Source organism: Myxocyprinus asiaticus, chromosome 31 (assembly GCF_019703515.2).
Source record: "Myxocyprinus asiaticus isolate MX2 ecotype Aquarium Trade chromosome 31, UBuf_Myxa_2, whole genome shotgun sequence".
NCBI lineage: Eukaryota > Metazoa > Chordata > Actinopteri > Cypriniformes > Catostomidae > Myxocyprinus > Myxocyprinus asiaticus.
In genome coordinates, this window is record NC_059374.1 from 43,136,810 (window position 1) to 43,156,572 (window position 19,763).

The 19,763-nt window shown below is 39.6% G+C and overlaps 1 protein-coding gene across 1 annotated transcript in view; it reads right to left on the reverse strand.

Annotated features, from left to right (window-relative positions):
• Window positions 1-1,684: 1,684 nt before the first annotated feature.
• Window positions 1,685-19,763, reverse strand: part of LOC127421849 (chloride channel protein 2-like) — a 68,230-nt gene continuing 50,151 nt past the window's right edge. Inside the window, exons 13-24 of the mRNA XM_051665024.1 lie at window positions 18,447-18,516; window positions 17,012-17,122; window positions 14,637-14,850; window positions 12,923-13,056; window positions 10,452-10,642; window positions 10,226-10,337; window positions 10,013-10,080; window positions 9,822-9,890; window positions 5,717-5,755; window positions 5,518-5,622; window positions 2,189-2,275; window positions 1,685-2,070 (exon numbers count right to left, since the gene is read on the reverse strand). Coding sequence (XP_051520984.1) covers window positions 1,864-2,070; window positions 2,189-2,275; window positions 5,518-5,622; window positions 5,717-5,755; window positions 9,822-9,890; window positions 10,013-10,080; window positions 10,226-10,337; window positions 10,452-10,642; window positions 12,923-13,056; window positions 14,637-14,850; window positions 17,012-17,122; window positions 18,447-18,516 — 1,407 coding nt within the window. The 3' untranslated portion in view covers window positions 1,685-1,863. The remainder of the gene's footprint in view (window positions 2,071-2,188; window positions 2,276-5,517; window positions 5,623-5,716; window positions 5,756-9,821; window positions 9,891-10,012; window positions 10,081-10,225; window positions 10,338-10,451; window positions 10,643-12,922; window positions 13,057-14,636; window positions 14,851-17,011; window positions 17,123-18,446; window positions 18,517-19,763) is intronic.

Genomic DNA, 19,763 nt, shown 5'->3' on the forward strand with positions numbered 1-19,763 from the left:
GCAATGCAAGAAAATACTAACAATTAAAATTCTCGATCCCTTGCTGAAACATACAGTGCATCCGGAAAGTATTCACAGCGCTTCACTTTTTCCACATTTTGTTATGTTACAGCCTTATTCCAAAATGGATTAAATTCATTATTTTCCTCAAAATTCTACAAACAATACCCCATAATGACAACGTGAAAGAAGTTTGTCTGAAATCTTGGCAAATTTATTAAAAATAAAAAAATAATAATTAAAAAAAAATCACATGTACATAAGTATTCACAGCCTTTGCTCAATACTTTGTTGAAGCACCTTTGGCACCAATTACAGCCTCAAGTCTTTTTGAGTATGATGCTACAAGCTTGGCACACCTATTTTTGGGCAGTTTCTCACATTCTTCTTTGCAGGACCTCTCAAGCTCCATCAGGTTGGATGGGGAGCGTTAGTGCACAGCCATTTTCAGATCTCTCCAGAGATGTTCAATCAGGTTCAAGTCTGGGCTCTGGCTGGGCCACTCAAGGACATTCACAGAGTTGTCCCGGAGCCACTCCTTTGTTATCTTGGCTGTGTGCTTAGGGTCGTTGTCCTGTTGGAAGATGAACCTTCACCCCAGTCTGAGGTCCAGAGCGCTCTGGAGCAGGTTTTCATCAAGGACGTCTCTGTACATTGCTGCATTCATCTTTTCCCTCGATCCTGACTAGTCTCCCAGTTCCTGCCGCTGAAAAACATCCCCACAGCATGATGCTGCCACCACCATGCTTCACTGTAGGGATGGTATTGGCCAGGTGATGAGTGGTGCCTGGTTTCCTCCAGACATGATGCTTGCCATTCAGGCCAAAGAGTTCAATCTTTGTTTCTCATGGTCTGAGAGTCCTTCAGGTGCCTTTTGGCAAACTCCAGGCGGGCTGTCATGTGCCTTTTACTGAGGAGTGGCTTCCATCTGGCCACTCTACCATACAGGCCTGATTGGTGGAGTGCTGCAGAGATGGTTGCTCTTCTGGAAGGTTCTCCTCTCTCCACAGAGAAATGCTGGAGCTCTGTCAGAGTGACCATCGGGTTCTTGGTCACCTCCCTGACTAAGGCCCTTCTCCCCCGATTGCTCAGTTTGGCCGGGCGGCCAGCTCTAGGAAGAGTCCTGGTGATTCCAAACTTCTTCCATTTACGGATGATGGAGGCCACTGTGCTCATTGGGATCTTCAATGCTGCAGACAGTTTTCTGTACCCTTCCCCAGATCTGTGCCTCGATACAATCCTGTCTCGGAGGTCTACAGACAATTCCTTGGACTTCATGGCTTGGTTTGTGCTCTGACATGCACTGTTAACTGTGGGACCTTATATAGACAGGTGTGTGCCTTTCCAAATCATGTCCAATCAACTGAATTTACCACAGGTGGACTCCAATCAAGTTGTAGAAACATCTCAAGGATGATCAGTGGAAACAGGGTGCACCTGAGCTCAATTTTGAGTGTCATGGCAAAGGCTGTGAATACTTAATAAATTTGCAAAGATTTCAAACAAACTTCTTTCACGTTGTCATTATGGGGTATTGTTTGAAGAATTTTGAGGAAAATTTAATTCATTTTGGAATAAGGCTGTAACATAACAAAATGTGGAAAAAGTGAAGCGCCGTGAATACTTTCCGGATGCACTGTACAAAGACACACACACACGTTGACACGGGACAGGACGAAGTTTAAAGAGTCCCTGATTTTCCAAAGCGAAATTGAATAAGCATAGAAAGTGAAGACAGGAAGCTCTGAGATCCATGAATCCACCAATAAAAAGAGAGGCGGAGGATTTTTGGAGGTCTGCAGAAAGTGTCTGAATAAAAGGAATAAATAGTTTGTGTGATCGGCCTCTTTTCACACTCTGACATCATTGGGACTTCTCGTCTGAATCGGAGGTGTTTGGTTGGTGTTCTCTGGGCAGCGTCAGGCTCGTGTGACGGTCCCACAGTTTGTGGAGTTCAGTGGCTTCGCTTTCGCTGCTGGTACCGCTCGTCCCGCTGTCACGGAAACTGGCCAGCGGCGGGCGCACTTTCACCCCCTTCAACGTCATAGAGCCCTCGATAGCTTTACGCAACTACAATACGGACAAGAGCAAATATACACAGTCAGTTCCAAGCGATATGTGACAATCTGCATTTTCCACTGACAGAAAATTTGATTTAGCAGAGAATTGTTTCTGTGCGTCCTCTCACCTCTCTTAGTGAAACAACCCCAATAAGTCGTCCGATACTGGTGACATAAGCGTGATCCAAACCCAACAGAGAAAAGATGGTGTGAGTCTGAGAGAGAGAGAGAAAGATGTTGAAATGGTTGAAAAAGTATTATTGAGATTATGTAAACACGCATGATGGACGTCTTTGACCATTGTACCGCATCTCACCGTTTTTTCCAATGTCTTCTTTTAGACAGCGTGTCAAGCTAAAAAGAACTTCAACTGTTAAAAACGTGTCTTGAGAATCTGACTATACTGGTCAGGCTGTAGATTCAAAAGAACCAGCTCAAAAGAGTCATTCGTTCAGGAATCAGACTACACTTGTTGTGCTGTAGTTTCAAAAGAACCATATCAAAAATAGTCATTCGTTCGGGAATCGGACTACACTTGTCGTGCTGTAGTTTCAAAAGAACCAGCTCAAAAGTGTCATTCGTTCAGGAATCGGACTACACTTGTCACGCTGAGTTTCAGGCTGTCGTTTCAAAAGTACCAGCTCAAAAGAGTTATACGTTCGGGAATCGGACTACACTTGTCACGCTGAGTTTCAGGCTGTCGTTTCAAAAGAACCAGCTCAAAAGAGTCATTCATTCAGGAATCGGACTACACTTGTCGCGCTGAGTTTCAGGCTGTCGTTTCAAAAGTACCAGCTCAAAAGAGTCATTCGTTCAGGAATCGGACTACACTTGTCGTGCTGTAGATTCAAAAGAACCAGCTCAAAAAGAGTCATTCGTTCAGGAATCGGACTACACTTGTCACGCTGAGTTTCAGGCTGTCGTTTCAAAAGTACCAGCTCAAAAGAGTCATACATTCAGGAATCGGACTACACTTGTCGTTCTGTAGATTCAAAAGAACCAGCTCAAAATGAGTCATTCGTTTGGGAATCGGACTACACTTGTCACGCTGAGTTTCAGGCTGTCGTTTCAAAAGAACCAGCTCAAAAGAGTCATTCATTCAGGAATCGGACTACACTTGTCGCGCTGAGTTTCAGGCTGTCGTTTCAAAAGTACCAGCTCAAAAGAGTTATACGTTCGGGAATCGGACTACACTTGTCACGCTGAGTTTCAGGCTGTCGTTTCAAAAGAACCAGCTCAAAAGAGTCATTCATTCAGGAATCGGACTACACTTGTCGCGCTGAGTTTCAGGCTGTCGTTTCAAAAGTACCAGCTCAAAAGAGTCATTCGTTCAGGAATCGGACTACACTTGTCGTGCTGTAGATTCAAAAGAACCAGCTCAAAAAGAGTCATTCGTTCAGGAATCGGACTACACTTGTCACGCTGAGTTTCAGGCTGTCGTTTCAAAAGTACCAGCTCAAAAGAGTCATACGTTCAGGAATCGGACTACACTTGTCGTGCTGTAGATTCAAAAGAACCAGCTCAAAAAGAGTCATTCGTTCAGGAATCGGACTACACTTGTCGTGCTGTAGATTCAAAAGAACCAGCTCAAAAAGAGTCATTCGTTCAGGAATCGGACTACACTTGTCACGCTGAGTTTCAGGCTGTCGTTTCAAAAGTACCAGCTCAAAAGAGTCATTCGTTCAGGAATCGGACTACACTTGTCGTGCTGTAGATTCAAAAGAACCAGCTCAAAAAGAGTCATTCGTTCAGGAATCGGACTACACTTGTCACGCTGAGTTTCAGGCTGTCGTTTCAAAAGAACCAGCTCAAAAGAGTCATTCATTCAGGAATCGGACTACACTTGTCGCGCTGAGTTTCAGGCTGTCGTTTCAAAAGTACCAGCTCAAAAGAGTCATTCGTTCAGGAATCGGACTACACTTGTTGTGCTGTAGATTCAAAAGAACCAGCTCAAAAAGAGTCATTTGTTCGGGAAACGGACTACACTTGTCACGCTGAGTTTCAGGCTGTCGTTTCAAAAGAACCAGCTCAAAAGAGTCATTCATTCAGGAATCGGACTACACTTGTCGTGCTGTAGTTTCAAAAGAACCAGCTCAAAAAGAGTCATTCGTTCGGGAATCGGACTACACTTGTCGTGCTGTGTTTCAGGCTGTCGTTTCAAAAGTACCAGCTCAAAAGAGTCATTCGTTTGGGAATCGGACTACACTTGTCGTGCTGTAGTTTCAAAAGAACCAGCTCAAAAGAGTCATTCGTTCAGGAATTGGACTACACTTGTCACGCTGAGTTTCAGGCTGTCGTTTCAAAAGTACCAGCTCAAAAGAGTCATACGTTCGGGAATCGGACTACACTTGTCACGCTGAGTTTCAGGCTGTCGTTTCAAAAGAACCAGCTCAAAAGAGTCATTCATTCAGGAATCGGACTACACTTGTCGCGCTGAGTTTCAGGCTGTCGTTTCAAAAGTACCAGCTCAAAAGGGTAATTCGTTCAGGAATCGGACTACACTTGTCGTGCTGTAGATTCAAAAGAACCAGCTCAAAAAGAGTCATTCGTTCAGGAATCGGACTACACTTGTGTTGCTGCAGTTTCAAAAGAACCAGCTCAAACGAGTCATTCGTTCAGGAATCAGACTACACTTGTCGTGCTGTAGTTTCAAAAGAACCAGCTCAAAAGAGTCATTCATTCAGGAATCGGACTACACTGATTGCACTGTCGATTAAAAAAAAAAAAAAAAAGAGTCGTTCATTTAGAAATCTGACTACTTTGGTTGCGCTGTGTTTCATGCTGTAGATTCATAAGAACCGGCTCAAAAGAGTCATTCGTTCAGGAATCGGACTCCACTGGTCACGCTGTAGATTCATAAGAACCTGCACATAAGAGTAATTTGTTCGGGAATTGGACTACACTGGTCAAACTGTGTTTTTCGCTGTAGATTCAAAAGAACCGGCTCAAAAAAGTCATTCATTCAGGAATCAGACAACACTGATTGCACTGTCGATAAAAAAAAAAAAAAAAAAAAAAAGTCGTTCATTTAGAAATCAGACTACTTTGGTCACGCTGTGTTTCACGCTGTAGATTCATAAGAACCTGTGCATTAGAGTCATTTGTTCGGGAATTGGACTACGCTGGTCAAACAGTGTTTTGCACTGTAGATTCAAAAGAACCAGCTCAAAAGAGTCATTTGTTTAGGAATCGGACTACTTTGGTCACGCTTTGTTTCACGCTGTAGATTCAAAAGAACCAGCTCAAAAGATTCATTCTTTCAGGAATTGGACTACACTGATAGCACTGTTGATTCAAAAAACCAGCTCAAAGAGTCATTCGTTTTGGAATCGGCATACACTGGTCGCATTGTGTGTTTTTCTGTAGATTCAGTAGTGGTGCAGCATATGTATTAAGCATAGACACACACACACACACACACACACACACACACACACACACACACACACACACACACCTTGTGCAGTGAAGTGCGTTCCACCAGCTGGAAGGGGGCGGGGTCAATCTTGCAATTGTTGAAGTTGACCTGCTCATCAAGCTGTTGCTCCTCCCACTCCTCAATCTGCAGAGCAAGAGACAAATGTGTGTGTGTGTGTGCACTTGTTTTGCTATACTTATGGGGCCCAAAATGTAGTCACTATCGATTATGTCCTGACCTCTTGAACTGTCATATTGTCCTCTGCATCTGGGTCATCCTGAAGAGAGACAGACAGATCAAAGGTTAAGCATCTCCAGTAACTGTTGCGCTCACTCAGGTAAAGTGCTTTGCAGTGAAATTATGTAAGCAACAAGACTGAATATGTAAGGCTCTCGCCAATAACATTCTGCAGACACTGTGAATAAACAATTTATTTTGTTTGTCACTTCCAATCTGAGGAATATATGTGTGTGTGTTGACGGTTATATTGTCTCACTGGAAACAAACACACAAATCTGATCAATAACCCTAAGTGCCGCCTTTGCAGTCGACAGATTTAAGATCCTCTCTCTCTCTCTCGGATACTAAATGTAATCAATGACATCACCCTGCAGTCCAACTCCTCCCTACAGAATCGTTGAAGCACAGTGTAGATAATGCGTACATTACACACACATACATTAAGGCAAATAAATCTTTGCAGCACACTCTACACATTAATAAAACATCCATCCATTAGTGCTGGTTCTGTGTAAAAGTGTGTGAGTAATCTAATGAGCAGAAAGCAGCCTGCGGGTCGAGATAATTCTCTCGCTCTGATAAAGCCATTTACCACACGAGTATATCTGAGAGACTGACACCACGTCTGATAGATCTGTACAAATCTACAGTGTATGTTAGATGTATTTGACTCGTGTCTGCACGAATCAACTTATTTAAATGATGTATTTAGGAAGACAACTCTACATTCACTTGCCTTTGCACAACTACAAAAACAGATGAATAATGGACTGCAAAATTGAGATACATAAGCATGCAATCTATTTAAACACACTGAATTCTGTCATATTTTATAAAACCAGCAATACTAGAAAATATCAAGAACCATATATTTATAAAGATTTGTTGTTCTTGTATGTTAACATTAGTTAACCGCTAACACGTTAAAATAAGGTTACATTTGTTAACATTAGTAAATGACATTAGTTTATTAATTAACATGAACTAACAATGAACAATTTTGTTTTTAAGATTAAAATGAACCAAGAATAATAAATAATGTAAAAATATATTCAAATATATCTAATGCATTGACTAATATTGACAAATTTAACCTTATTAAAAAGTGCTACCATTAATGCATTAGTTTATAAATTAACAGTAAACAACACTTTTACAGCATTTATTAAACCTTTAAGCTCTGAAGATGCTTTCAAAGATTTCCTGTTTCAGTGGCATACACAAAATTAAAGGCTTATAATGAAAAAAAAAACAACAAAAACAAGGAGGGAGTGTTTGGTATCATTGTAAAGAAAACTTTCCCAATTTTTTAATGATATAGATTATGATACATTCTGAGACTCTCAGCCTAAGAAACTGCTGAGAACTCATTTTTCTTATTTGACATTATATATCTCTGGGTGTAAATAAGGTGGCTCCAAAAAAAAACTGCTTTTGTTTTGTTTCCAATCATGTCAACTGTATCTGAGAAAAATGTTGTGTTGATACAACAAAGCAATCAAAAGTTATAACATTACAAAAATAATTTATCATAGTGTCCAAAAACATCTCCAAACAAATAAAACATAATAATTGCACATAAGAACTAATTACACATGTAAACACAACAATGACTAAAGGTTTGCATAGCATGCAGACATGATTTTAGTAATGAGATTTCACAGAATGAGTTTCATTCTGTGTCATTTGAGTCATCATTGAGTCTGTGTCATGTATTTGGCGCCATCTCCTGGTGGTCATATGTAACATTGTGCTTCATGTGGATTATCTAATGATCTGTGCATCTGATTATCTTGTGTGTGGACTCGTTTGAAAGATAATCACCTCCTCTAAGTAATGGTATGTGAGTAAAACAAATATGCTGGTTGTATTCTACTCTTTGAGAGCTTTCCAACAACATATGACACATGACTATTTGATCAGTTTGATGTTTTTACTGATTACAATAAAATGTACAGTGCAATTTGTTTATATATATACACATTTTCAAAACTGAACACTTCTGATTTGTCTGCAAATTTCAAAGCACTTGTTCAGTTTTGGTCATAATGTCTACATGCATTAGAAAGTAGAACTTCTAAACTTTCAAACGATACCTATTTTGTGTTGGTCAAGACTGTAGTTAGTAATATTTTGACGATTTTTCTTTTATTGTTGGGTTAATCTCTATTAATGTTACTAAAAATGTACATTAAAAGGTTGTATAGGTTTACATATATTAATGTATTATGAAGTAACATCAGCTAACAATGAACAGTAGTATATTTATAAATTAACATGAAATGAATATTCAAGGTTCAATACAAGTTCTCATATCGGCAGCATGCTGATAACCACAAAAAAAAAAAAAGCAAATATCTGTGTTCCAGTGAGACACTTACAATGGAAGTCAATGGGGCCAATTTTTGGAGGGTTTAAAGGCAGAAATGTGAAGCTTATAATTTTATAAAAGCACTTACATTAATTCTTCTGTTAAAACTCATGTATTATTTGAGCTGTAAAGTTGTTTAAATCATCATTTTTACAGTCGTTTTAGGGTTTATGGTTTTAGGGTTTAAGTCATTGTTGTCAAATTGTTTATAACTTTACACAGATGCGGTTAATAAGTGATTTTATCAGTAAAATCATGTTAACACTCATATTGTTTACGTCTTGTGTCTATACTTCTGAAACAGTGAGTATTTTAACATTTACAGATTGGCCCCATTAACTTCCATTGTAAGTGCCACACTGTAATACAGATTTTTGCTTGTTTTGATGTTGTTGTTTATATTTGGTTTGGAGTTTAAATTAATTTTTGTTATGGCAAATGCTGTCGACTAAGTTTAACTTGTACTGAACCCAGGGGCCTGGGTAGCTCAGTGGTAAAATATGCTGTCTACCACCCCTGGAGTTCGCTAGTTTGAATCCCAGGGTGTGCTGAGTGACTCCAGCCAGGTCTCATATGCAACCAAATTGGCCCGGTTGCTAGGGAGGGTAGAGTCACACGGGGTAACCTCCTCGTGGTCGCTATAATGTGGTTCGTACTCAGTGGGGAGCGTGGTGAGTTGAGCGTGGATGCCCCAGTGGGTGGCGTGAAGCCTCCACACGCACTATGTCTCCATGGCAACACGCTCAACAAGCCACGTGATAAGATGCACGGGTTGACAATCTCAGACGCGGAGGCAGCTGGGATTTGTCCTCCACCACCCAGACTGAGGTGAATCACTACATGACCACAATTGGGCATTCCAAATTGGGAGAAAAAGGGGAAAAATCTTATAGCTTAACTAGCCTTCTGTTTGAGCACGACTACTGAAGAGTTCGTAACGTGACCTAACACACACGTCACACACTTCTGTTCTACATTTCAACATAACCAGCACTGAAAACTGTACAGCAAACTACTACAAAAAGAGAAATTGTTTACACTTTAAATTACATTGACCTATTCAACAATCAAAATAAATGTAACATCGTCAATCTAAAATTAAGACCAATGTTATTATTAAATCGCTTCAAATAGTCACTTCAAAAAGGTTTTTTAAAAATGTTTTTCTTCCAGAAGGGAAGTGAACATGTAAAGAATGTAATAAACTGCAATGACAGTGGAGTTAAAGATGAAAACGTACTTCTAAACTACAGTATCAATAGAGCGACTGAGATTTACATGAGGTGAGCAGGACAGGTGTTATGGCTATCACTGGCCCCGCCCACTTTTCCACCGCTTGCGCTGATTGGCCAGATCTGATGGTATGACTGATGATGGACAGCTAAGCACGCTTGCTTGTCTCCCTTATCCCTACTAGTGTGTACTACACTGCATTGCTGCTGACCTTTGAACCTTAACTGCAGTAGTTGGATCAATCAAAACAAAACGCTTCGGAATAGCCAATCAGAAGCATTCCTGATAACTCCAACAAGACTGTGCTGTTAAATGTTTATTGCACAATAATAACAAGCAAGTAAATACCACTGAGTGCACTGTACAAATGAAAGTTTATTAACCTATCCAGTGCTACTACAGGTCAAAGGTCAGATGCAGGCATGAGAGAGGAAGGTGTTTATGATTATGAGATGTTGACGCAATCACTTGATGAGCAATTTTTTCTCGCGGCGCTTACCACGACTGAAATCCTCACACGTTTGGGCGGTCTGAAGGCAGGAGCAACGATGTGCTCCACGTTATTATTCTTCCATAAGAAAATTAGAGTAAAAACACACTTAAAATACAGCAGCAGGAGAATCTAAGGAGTGCAGTAATGTGATTTATGTGTTGCAGAAGAACTGGAAAGATATTTGTAGAGCGTCTCACCTCCACTGCGTCTGTCTGAGGGCGAGTGCAGAGTAAATGTTTGAAGCCAATTCCAGAATCATGAGGACCTGATAGAGATAAAGACATCATAGAAAATGTAGCAAGCAGGATTGGGCTTGTTTTAGAACGGGCACCTTTACAATTCATGAACTGGAATTCGAACAAGCAGAGGGAATGACTGATTTTCAATGTCAAAGGTGTGTGTGATATTACTTGTAGGAATCTCTGTGTTTTTCTCGGCTACAGACGATCTCTTCAGAGCAGGTTTCAGAGGTTTAGGAGAGACAGGACAAGCGGGGGGGAATGACGACTCTTCTGTGAAGATCTACAACAAACACACTCACTCTATCATGACGCCATTAAAAGGAACTGACTCAAGGTAAAAATAGTTCTGCTCATTATAATGATCATGCGAGTCAATAACCGTTTGCCCTCTGACCTGGAAGCGAACCTCGTGGTTGACCCTGTGACCCCCTTCCTCGCTGCTGGGTGTGCTGACTACAGACATGCGTTTTTTCTCCGCTTCCATACGCTCTCGCAGGTAATCTAGTCGCCGCTGAAGACTAAGATGCTGCGTTAAGAGCGCCTGTAACTGAGTACGCTCAATCGAACCCAACAAGATCATGGACTCTGAGACAGAAAATACAGCACAGAAGTTTGTGTGTATTAAGTACAGGTTTTGCCTACATTGTGCAGTGTGACTAAATATCCTTACAAGGAGCGTAAAGCCTAAAATCAGCTTGTGGGGAGCGCCTGACGGTTTAATAGAATACAATACAATATAACATAATTTATATAATATAATACAATACAGTATAATGTAATAGTGTTCAGTAAAGACATGAAAGATTATAATTGTTTGTGTGTTGTTAGTTTAAGCACATTGTGTTTGTCTATACTTGTGACTTTGATGAAGATGAGATCACATTTTATGAGCAATTAATGCAGAAAACCAGCTAATTCCAAAGGGTTCACATACTTATTCTTGCCACTGTACAATATAATATAATATAATAAAAATATATATAGCGATTAATCGTGATTAACTATGAAAAATGATGCGATTAATCACGATTAAAACTTTTAATCGACTAACAGCACTAAATATAATATATTATATTAGAGCTGTTAAAGTTAATGCATTGACGTATGCGATTAATTGTAAAAGTTTAACACATTAATTTTTCTTAATTGCGATTAATGCATTTACTGTTAATAAAGCATAAACCAGCATATACCGTACATTGGCTGGAGCAGGGCGAAACCTTTGCAGTGCATCTGCCCGGAGTCATTACACTGAAGCACACACCACATGTTGATGCATTTTAACAGGAAAATAAAATATATATATTATATACACTATATTGCCAAAAGTATTCGCTCACCCATCCAAATAATTGAATTCAGGTGTTCCAATCATTTCCATGGCCACATGTGTATAAAATGAAGCACCTAGGCATGCAGACTGCTTCTACAAACATTTGTGAAAGAATGGGCCGCTCTCAGGAGCTCAGTGAATTCCAGCATGGTACTGTGATAGGATGCCACCTGTGCAACAAGTCCAGTCGTGAAATTTCCTCGCTACTAAATATTCCACAGTCAACTGTCAGTGGTATTATAACAAAGTGGAAGCGATTGGGAATGACAGCAACTCAGCCACGAAGTGGTAGGCCACTTAAAATGACAGAGCGGGGTCAGCAGATGCTGAGGCGCATAGTGCGCAGAGGTCGCCAACTTTCTGCAGAGTCAATCGCTACAGACCTCCAAAGTTCATGTGGCCTTCAGATTAGCTCAAGAACAGTGCGTAGAGAGCTTCATAGAATGGGTTTCCATGGCTGAGCAGCTGCATCCAAGCCATACATCACCAAGTGCAATGCAAAGCATTGGATGCAGTGGTGTAAAGCACGCCACCACTGGACTCTAGAGCAGTGGAGACGCGTTCTCTGGAGTGACGAATCACGCTTCTCCATCTGGCAATCTGATGGATGAGTCTGGGTTTGGCGGCTGCCAGGAGAACGGTACTTGTCTGACTGCATTGTGCCAACTGTGAAGTTTGGTGGAGGGGGGATTATGGTGTGGGGTTGTTTTTCAGGAGCTGGGCTTGGCCCCTTAGTTCCAGTGAAAGGAACTCTGAATGCTTCAGCATACCAAGAGATTTTGGACAATTCCATGCTCCCAACTTTGTGGGAACAGTTTGGGGATGGCCCCTTCCTGTTCCAACATGACTGCGCACCAGTGCACAAAGCAAGGTCCATAAAGACATGGATGAGCGAGTTTGGTGTGGAAGAACTTGACTGGCCTGCACAGAGTCCTGACCTCAACCCGATAGAGCACCTTTGGGATGAATTAGAGCGAAGACTGCGAGCCAGGCCTTCTCATCCAACATCAGTGTCTGACCTCACAAATGCGCTTCTGGAAGAATGGTCAACAATTCCCATAAACACACTCCTAAACCTTGTGGAAAGCCTTCCCAGAAGAGTTGAAGCTGTTATAGCTGCAAAGGGTGGGCCAACGTCATATTAAACCCTATGGATTAAGAATGGGATGTCACTTAAGTTCATATGCGTCTAAAGGCAGATGAGCGAATACTTTTGGCAATACAGTGTATATATATATATATATATATATATATATATATATATATATATATATATATATAGCGCGAGTAAAATTTAAGCACTTTCAAAATCTGCAATTAATCATGATTAATTATGAAACATTATGCAATTAATCACGATTAAATATAATATAATATAATATAATATAATAATAATAATAATATAAAATTACTCATTATAATATAATACAATTAAATTTATTGAACTGTGTTTATGTGAGGGTTAGTGTCAATGGAGTTAGTCAATGGAAAGTCCCTATTATGCTAAACAAAACAACCATGTGCGTTTGTACCTGCAGACTCCACCAGAGCCAGTGTTTTGAGGTTTCCCATCAGAAGAATCTCATGCAAGTCTCTGTATGTGGAGTTCAGAGTGATATAACGAACATTTCTGACCATGATGTCCTCCACACGGATATTATATTTCCTGCAGACACAAAGAGAGACAGACTTCAGTGTGAAAACTGTCCATACACTTGTGAGATTCGCCTGGAGTTTTGCTGCAGTTACTGCAGGTACTACAGGCCAGTTACACAACCACTGCAGTAAAATACATATGAGAGTAACTTCATACAGTAAACAGCCCTCAGGATCAGAGCTATGAGACTTTAGAGAGTCAAGAGGGTCACAGTGAACATTGAGAACACACACACACACACACACACGCACGCACGCACACACACATCAAACATAAACAAATGCACACACACAAACAAACAAACACACACACATCAAACATAAACAAACGCACAAACACACACACAAACAAACAAACACACACACACGCACACAAACAAACACACACAAACAAACATAAGCAAACGCACACACAAACACACATACACACAAACACACACACACAAACAAACAAACGCACACACACACACACACAAATGCACGCACGCACACACAAAAACACACAAACACGCACGCACGCACACAAAAACACACACACAAACACGCACACACGCACGCACGTACACAGACAGACACACACACACACACGGACAGACAGACACACACACACACACGGACAGACAGACACACACACACACACACATGGACAGACAGACAGACACACACACACACACATGGACAGACAGACAGACACACACACACACACGGACGGACAGACAGACACACACACACGCACGGACAGACAGACACACACACACGCACGGACAGACAGACACACACGCACGGACAGACAGACACAGACACACACGCACACAGACAGACACATGGACAGACACACACACACACACGGACAGACACACACACATGGACAGACACACACACACACGGACAGACACACACACACACACACACGGACAGACAGACAGACAGACACACACACACACACACAGACAGACAGACAGACAGACACACACACAGACAGACACACACACACACACACAGGCTGTTGGTGTGTAATTGTTCTCTTGGCAGATATAAATGTGGCTCTCAGATGCTGCAGAAGAGTTCCTTCAGTGCCATTCTCAGCGCATGTTGTAAGCGAAAAGAACAATCGAGCATATACATCTGAGATGTTCTCTCAGTCCAAAGCAGAGCAAAGGAAGACTATTTATTTATTACACACATCCTTTTGTGATTTGCAAAGCTATTGTATGTTTTCAAGAGACTTTGAACATAATGCACAAGTCATATGGACTACTTTAATGGTGATTTTATGAGCTTGACAGTAACACCCATGACTAACATAGAGCTTTAGTTTTGGATCAGTCTCGTCGGATCAATTCCCGATCCGTTTAAAAATGTCCGATCCAGGTATCAGTGCGGTGCATCCCTAACAGTTCTGACATTAAAAATATGATTATACTGTTCTAGATTCTTCTGTGTTCTGCACCCTGCAAACACGTGAGAACATCTGACATAAAGGCTTTGCAGAATCAACCACTGTTGTGAGACTTTGCTGTTGAAGAAACCAAATACAGTATAAAAGCAAAAAATGAAACTGTGATTGGACATGTGGACAGACAGACTTACTCATGGTTACCCCAGCCGAGTTCGGGCAGGTAAGGCAGTTTTTTAATGCGGATGATGGAGTCGTAGATGGACGGCTGAAGACTTTGAGCAACGGCGTTGGCAAGAATCACAGCGATCATGATGGGTAGAATGTGACTGATCTGACCAGTCAACTCGAACACAATCACTGCCGTCGACACGGTGTGTGTGACCGCTCCGGATAACGCTGCCGCTCCTATACAGAGAGTTTGAACAAAATGATTTAAAACCATATGTGGTTCCTTTAATGCTCTGGTGCATTTATGGGCAGCCACCTGCAGTTTTTCACACTCAAATTTAAAGGCTCACCCTTCACACATACTGTGGACTAACTGCAAAAATTTGGTCTAATTTTTCAGAGAACCCCCCAAATAAAAATAAAAGACTCCAATTATTCATAAATAATATTGCATGTGTTTACAATCTTATGATAAACTGATTTTGTTGTGGTTGTTGTCCTAACTTTGTAAACATGTAACTCTGGTTCTGTTCACTCTGCCTCACTTTGAAAAGTCTCATTTTATTCCACTAGATGGTAGAAATCACTAGAAAACAGAATCACATTCCATCACAATATACAGATCTGAAATGTAGGTGGCGCTCTAACACATTTTATCCCTCACAGATGTGCTCGTCCATAGACATTCAGTCTAATTTTCAGTTCAAGCAACACCCTCTGTGTTTCATTGAATATCTCGGCCTCTGAGTGGACTAGAAGCTCAATCTTGGTGTCATTAAAAAGCTGCGATGATATAAAACATTATATTATGATTTGTTTTGCATGCTTTTCCTGCTGGATGGCATATTTTGTTCTGGACATCTAAGATATAACATTGGATTATTCAGCCAAGCAAACTCACAGACAAGTAAACAATGGCTCATTAGAAAACTGCCTAAGGTAAAAGCAGATGTAAAGTTTTTGGCTACTTGAGGCTTACAGCAGCAGTTATCAGAGCATAAAAGAGACATTCTAAGCTTTTAAATCATACCTCATATGATTGACTTTTGTATATAGAGACTTTAACGTTTTAAGCGTAAACTTTTTTCGATATAGCACCATAGAGTTTAAGGGGTTAACACAATACTGTTATTTATAAACCAAAAAGAAAAACAACAAAATAATAATAATAATATAAAACAAAGCAGGACAGTCAAATTTAACACAGGCTATTAAAGGAATAATTCACCCAAATATGAAAATACTGTCATCATTTACTCACCCTCACGTTGTTCCAAACCTGTTTGACTTTCTCCATTGGAACATAAAAGATGATTGACGGAATGTTTAGCCTCAGTCACCGTTCAGATTATTTGTTTGGATCGTTACAAGGCTACGTCCACATTAACACGGATCAATTTGAAAAAACGTTTTCCAAAAAGTTGCTTGTCCACACTGAAACATCTGAAAAAGCTTAATTTCCATGTACGGTCTGAAATGCAATTATCCGCCTGTTCCACCGCTGGACAGCATATCCGAATAAACTTTTAGTCGAATTTGAAGGCAATGCCATCAAAGTGAATAGTAGGCATAACAACCCCACTACAACATGAGTCGCCATCTTGATTGTTTTGGGTTGAATGGATCACATGACTGTGTCACATGACAACAAATACGTCATCGTTCGAATATCTCTATTTCCCCTGCCCACACTATAACGCAAAGATGGCTTTTTCAAATTTTTTCCACTTGGGAGAGTGTTTTCGAAAAGATCAATATTGGCTGGACAAAAAGCCATCTCAGTGTGGACGAAAGGTGAAAACGTGGTGAAATAAAAGCTTTTTCAAACACAAACGTATTAGTGCAGATGTAGCCTGACATCTCCTTTTGTGTTCCACAGTAAAAAGAAAGAAAGGTTTGGAACGACATGGAACGATTTCTAAAAACAAGCTGGTGTCATTTATCATCAAAGCTCAACAAGTAATATTTAAAACATAGAGGGAATATATTTTATATTATTCAATTATAAGCCAATCTATTAATGGATATAGTATGTTGTGCATTTTATATGGTTAGAAAAAAAATGCCATCATAATGGTAAAAAATGCCCATTGCATCTAAACCCCTCTATACTGCCCTTAAAGATATAAACATAAATACAAGTGTTAGAGAGATAGATTATTGTTACTGATTTGTATAGTTATAGTTCATAATTAAATACAGTGACTGCTAATCAAAGACTTCATCTTGAAAAGCGATGAAAAGCAAACAAGTACACAACACAACACGATACAATTAAACCAATGCCTCTCAAAATCGCTATGGCAACAATGGACCCATTTCCATAATAGGTAATTAACTATGATGAACGTCTGTGTGAACAGTCTGAAGCTTTTACACACATATGTGTGTTTCTCACCCACAACAGCATATCCGCCGGGCACTATGGGGTAGATGGTGCCATCTGTATTAATGCCCTCTGGAAACCATGCGGCCATACTCTCACCCACCAAACGCCCGAACGCGGCACCTGAAACAGACACAAAATTATTATGCAGTACATTTTCATGCTTCATATTTTAAGTCCCCATTATATAAAACGTACAATTTTAAAAGACTGAATTCATGTTAGTGAGTAATGGCTAACTTTAGCTCTAAACAGTATTTCTACCCTGTTCATTTTCATACTATTGTATTAATAGTCAAGTTATAATTAATAAAGTTTAGGTGCCTGAGCTTGACCAGAGCTTACATCTAAATGTCTATTATAGCCTTAAATAGATATTACAACACAAGCACATTTAACAGTTACAAAAGGTTTAAGTTAAAGGTACTGAATAATGGGGAAGACAATGTTATATTCATATTATCATATCACAAGCTATTTTAAGCCTCCTATGGTATTCAAAAATGGCACCTTACTTTTTTTTACTGCCCTTTTTTTGATGATGATGATGATGATGATAATGATAAAATGTTTTCTTCCCTGAGAACACTACAATTATGCATTTCTTTGGGATTTTATGCTATTTTGATCATACCTACATGCACATTTCTACATTTTACTATTAATTTGCATATACAAGTTATAAATTCAGAACCTACACTTCTATAAATTGAAACATGAAGAAAATATGAGAATGTGACATAAACTGGAGGCAGATTGCTGCCATCTGGAGAACAAAATATAAATAGCATGACTTGAAAATCATGTCATGCCAGTAACAGACAGTAGATGACTGTAGACACATACCGTGTAGTCTAATGACTTGTTGAAACCTAATTTTATATTTTATCACAAGATATGCATTTAGATATATATTTAGACATTATCAAACTATTATCTGTCAAGGTTTAGCATTTTAAAATTGATTTGAAGTTAATGTGTCGGTGTTAATGTCATTATGCTTGCGATCAAACCTGACCATGGTGTTACAAAGATAAACATTTTTCTACCAATAATTTATTTCAAACATAAAATGTAATAACTCAAAGTAAATGCATAATAATGTCAAGAAAATGAATATCAAGAAACAGAAATGAACTGCAAAATTCTCCTTTCAATGGTCGGTCAATTTTGACCGCGAATACCAAAGGTGTTGCTTTTTTTTTTGTGACCACTTAGACTTATCGAATCAATTTTTTTTATATGTTCAGATGTAAAATGGAGGAAAAGTCACTAAGTCTTGTACTGCTCAGATAAAAGATAACATTTTTATTATATTTTAAAAATGTATTTAGGTCAGAAATGACCGAATACCATAGGAGGGTTAAAAGATTACCGGTCACAAAAGGTGAAAATGCTTCAAAACAAGGACTTTTTAGGAAGAAGAAATAACCGCACACACTCTTACCGATGACAAAAACAGGCATGAAAGCTCCACATGGTACAGGAAGAGTTGTGGCTAAAGCCGACATCCAAAACTACACAAAAGACAACAGTAACACTCAATAAGAAAACACACAAAGCACCAAAATTAGAATATAAATACACGTTAACAAAGTGTGACATTCAGAATGAGAAATACAATTAACCTCTTAAATTCAGTGGACCCGCCAGTAAGTCCAAAGGGGGGCGCTATATCGCGTCCCTGTATACGTATGAGTCAGGCACATGTGGTATCGTTTGAAAGCTTAAAATCTGATCTGTTCAGAGATAACCATCACATCTACCATCACACTTATGATACTTAAAATAACAAATAAGGCCTTAAAACAAATAAGCGCCATCTAGTGTTCATGTGGTAGAAATATTAATATGAACATAAAAGTCTTTAAAATAGAACTTAAATAGACAAATCATATATCAAATTAAAGCTCTCATTCTCAGGAACAAGACTGTACTTTATTTTGTTGCACTAATACCTCAGTTTAAAAGAGTTTCACAAGAATCACAAAGTGAAATATGATATTTGTGAGACATCAATTTGTCTCATTTTATGCTCTGATAACTGCTGCTGTTAGTCCCAAATAGCTAAAAACTTTACATCTGCTTTTACCTTAGGCAGTTTTCTAATGAGCCATTGTTTACTTGTCTGTGAGATTGCTTGGCTGAATAATCCAATGTTATATCTTAGAAGTCCAGAACAAAATATGCCATCCAGCAGGAAAAGCATGCAAAACAAATCATCAGAAATATATGTTATTGACTATATATGATACAATGTTATACATCATTGCAAAGGGGAGGATCAGCTTTATAATGACACCTAGACTAAGATTATAGTCCACTCAGAGGCCGAGATATTCGAATGAAAAAATGGGGGGGGAGTTTGTGACGGCTCTCTTTCGATTACATATGAACATAACAATATTACATTTTTGGGTATAATGATGCTAAGTTACATGCAGGGGCGAGGCCAGAACAATCATCCATGTGATTATCTAATCAGCCAAGCGTGTGGGCAGCAGTGCAGTGCATAAAATCACGCAGATACAGGTCAGGAGCTTCAGTTAATGTTCACATCAACCATTAGAATGGGGAAAAAAATGTGATCTCAGTGATTTGGACCGTGGCATGATTGTTGGTGCCAGATGGGCTGGTTTGAGTATTTCTGGGATTTTCACACACAACAGTCTCTAGAATTTACTCAGAATGATGCCAAAAACAAAAAACATCCAGTGAGCGGCAGTTCTGCGGATTGAAACGCCTTGTTGATGAGAGAGGTCAA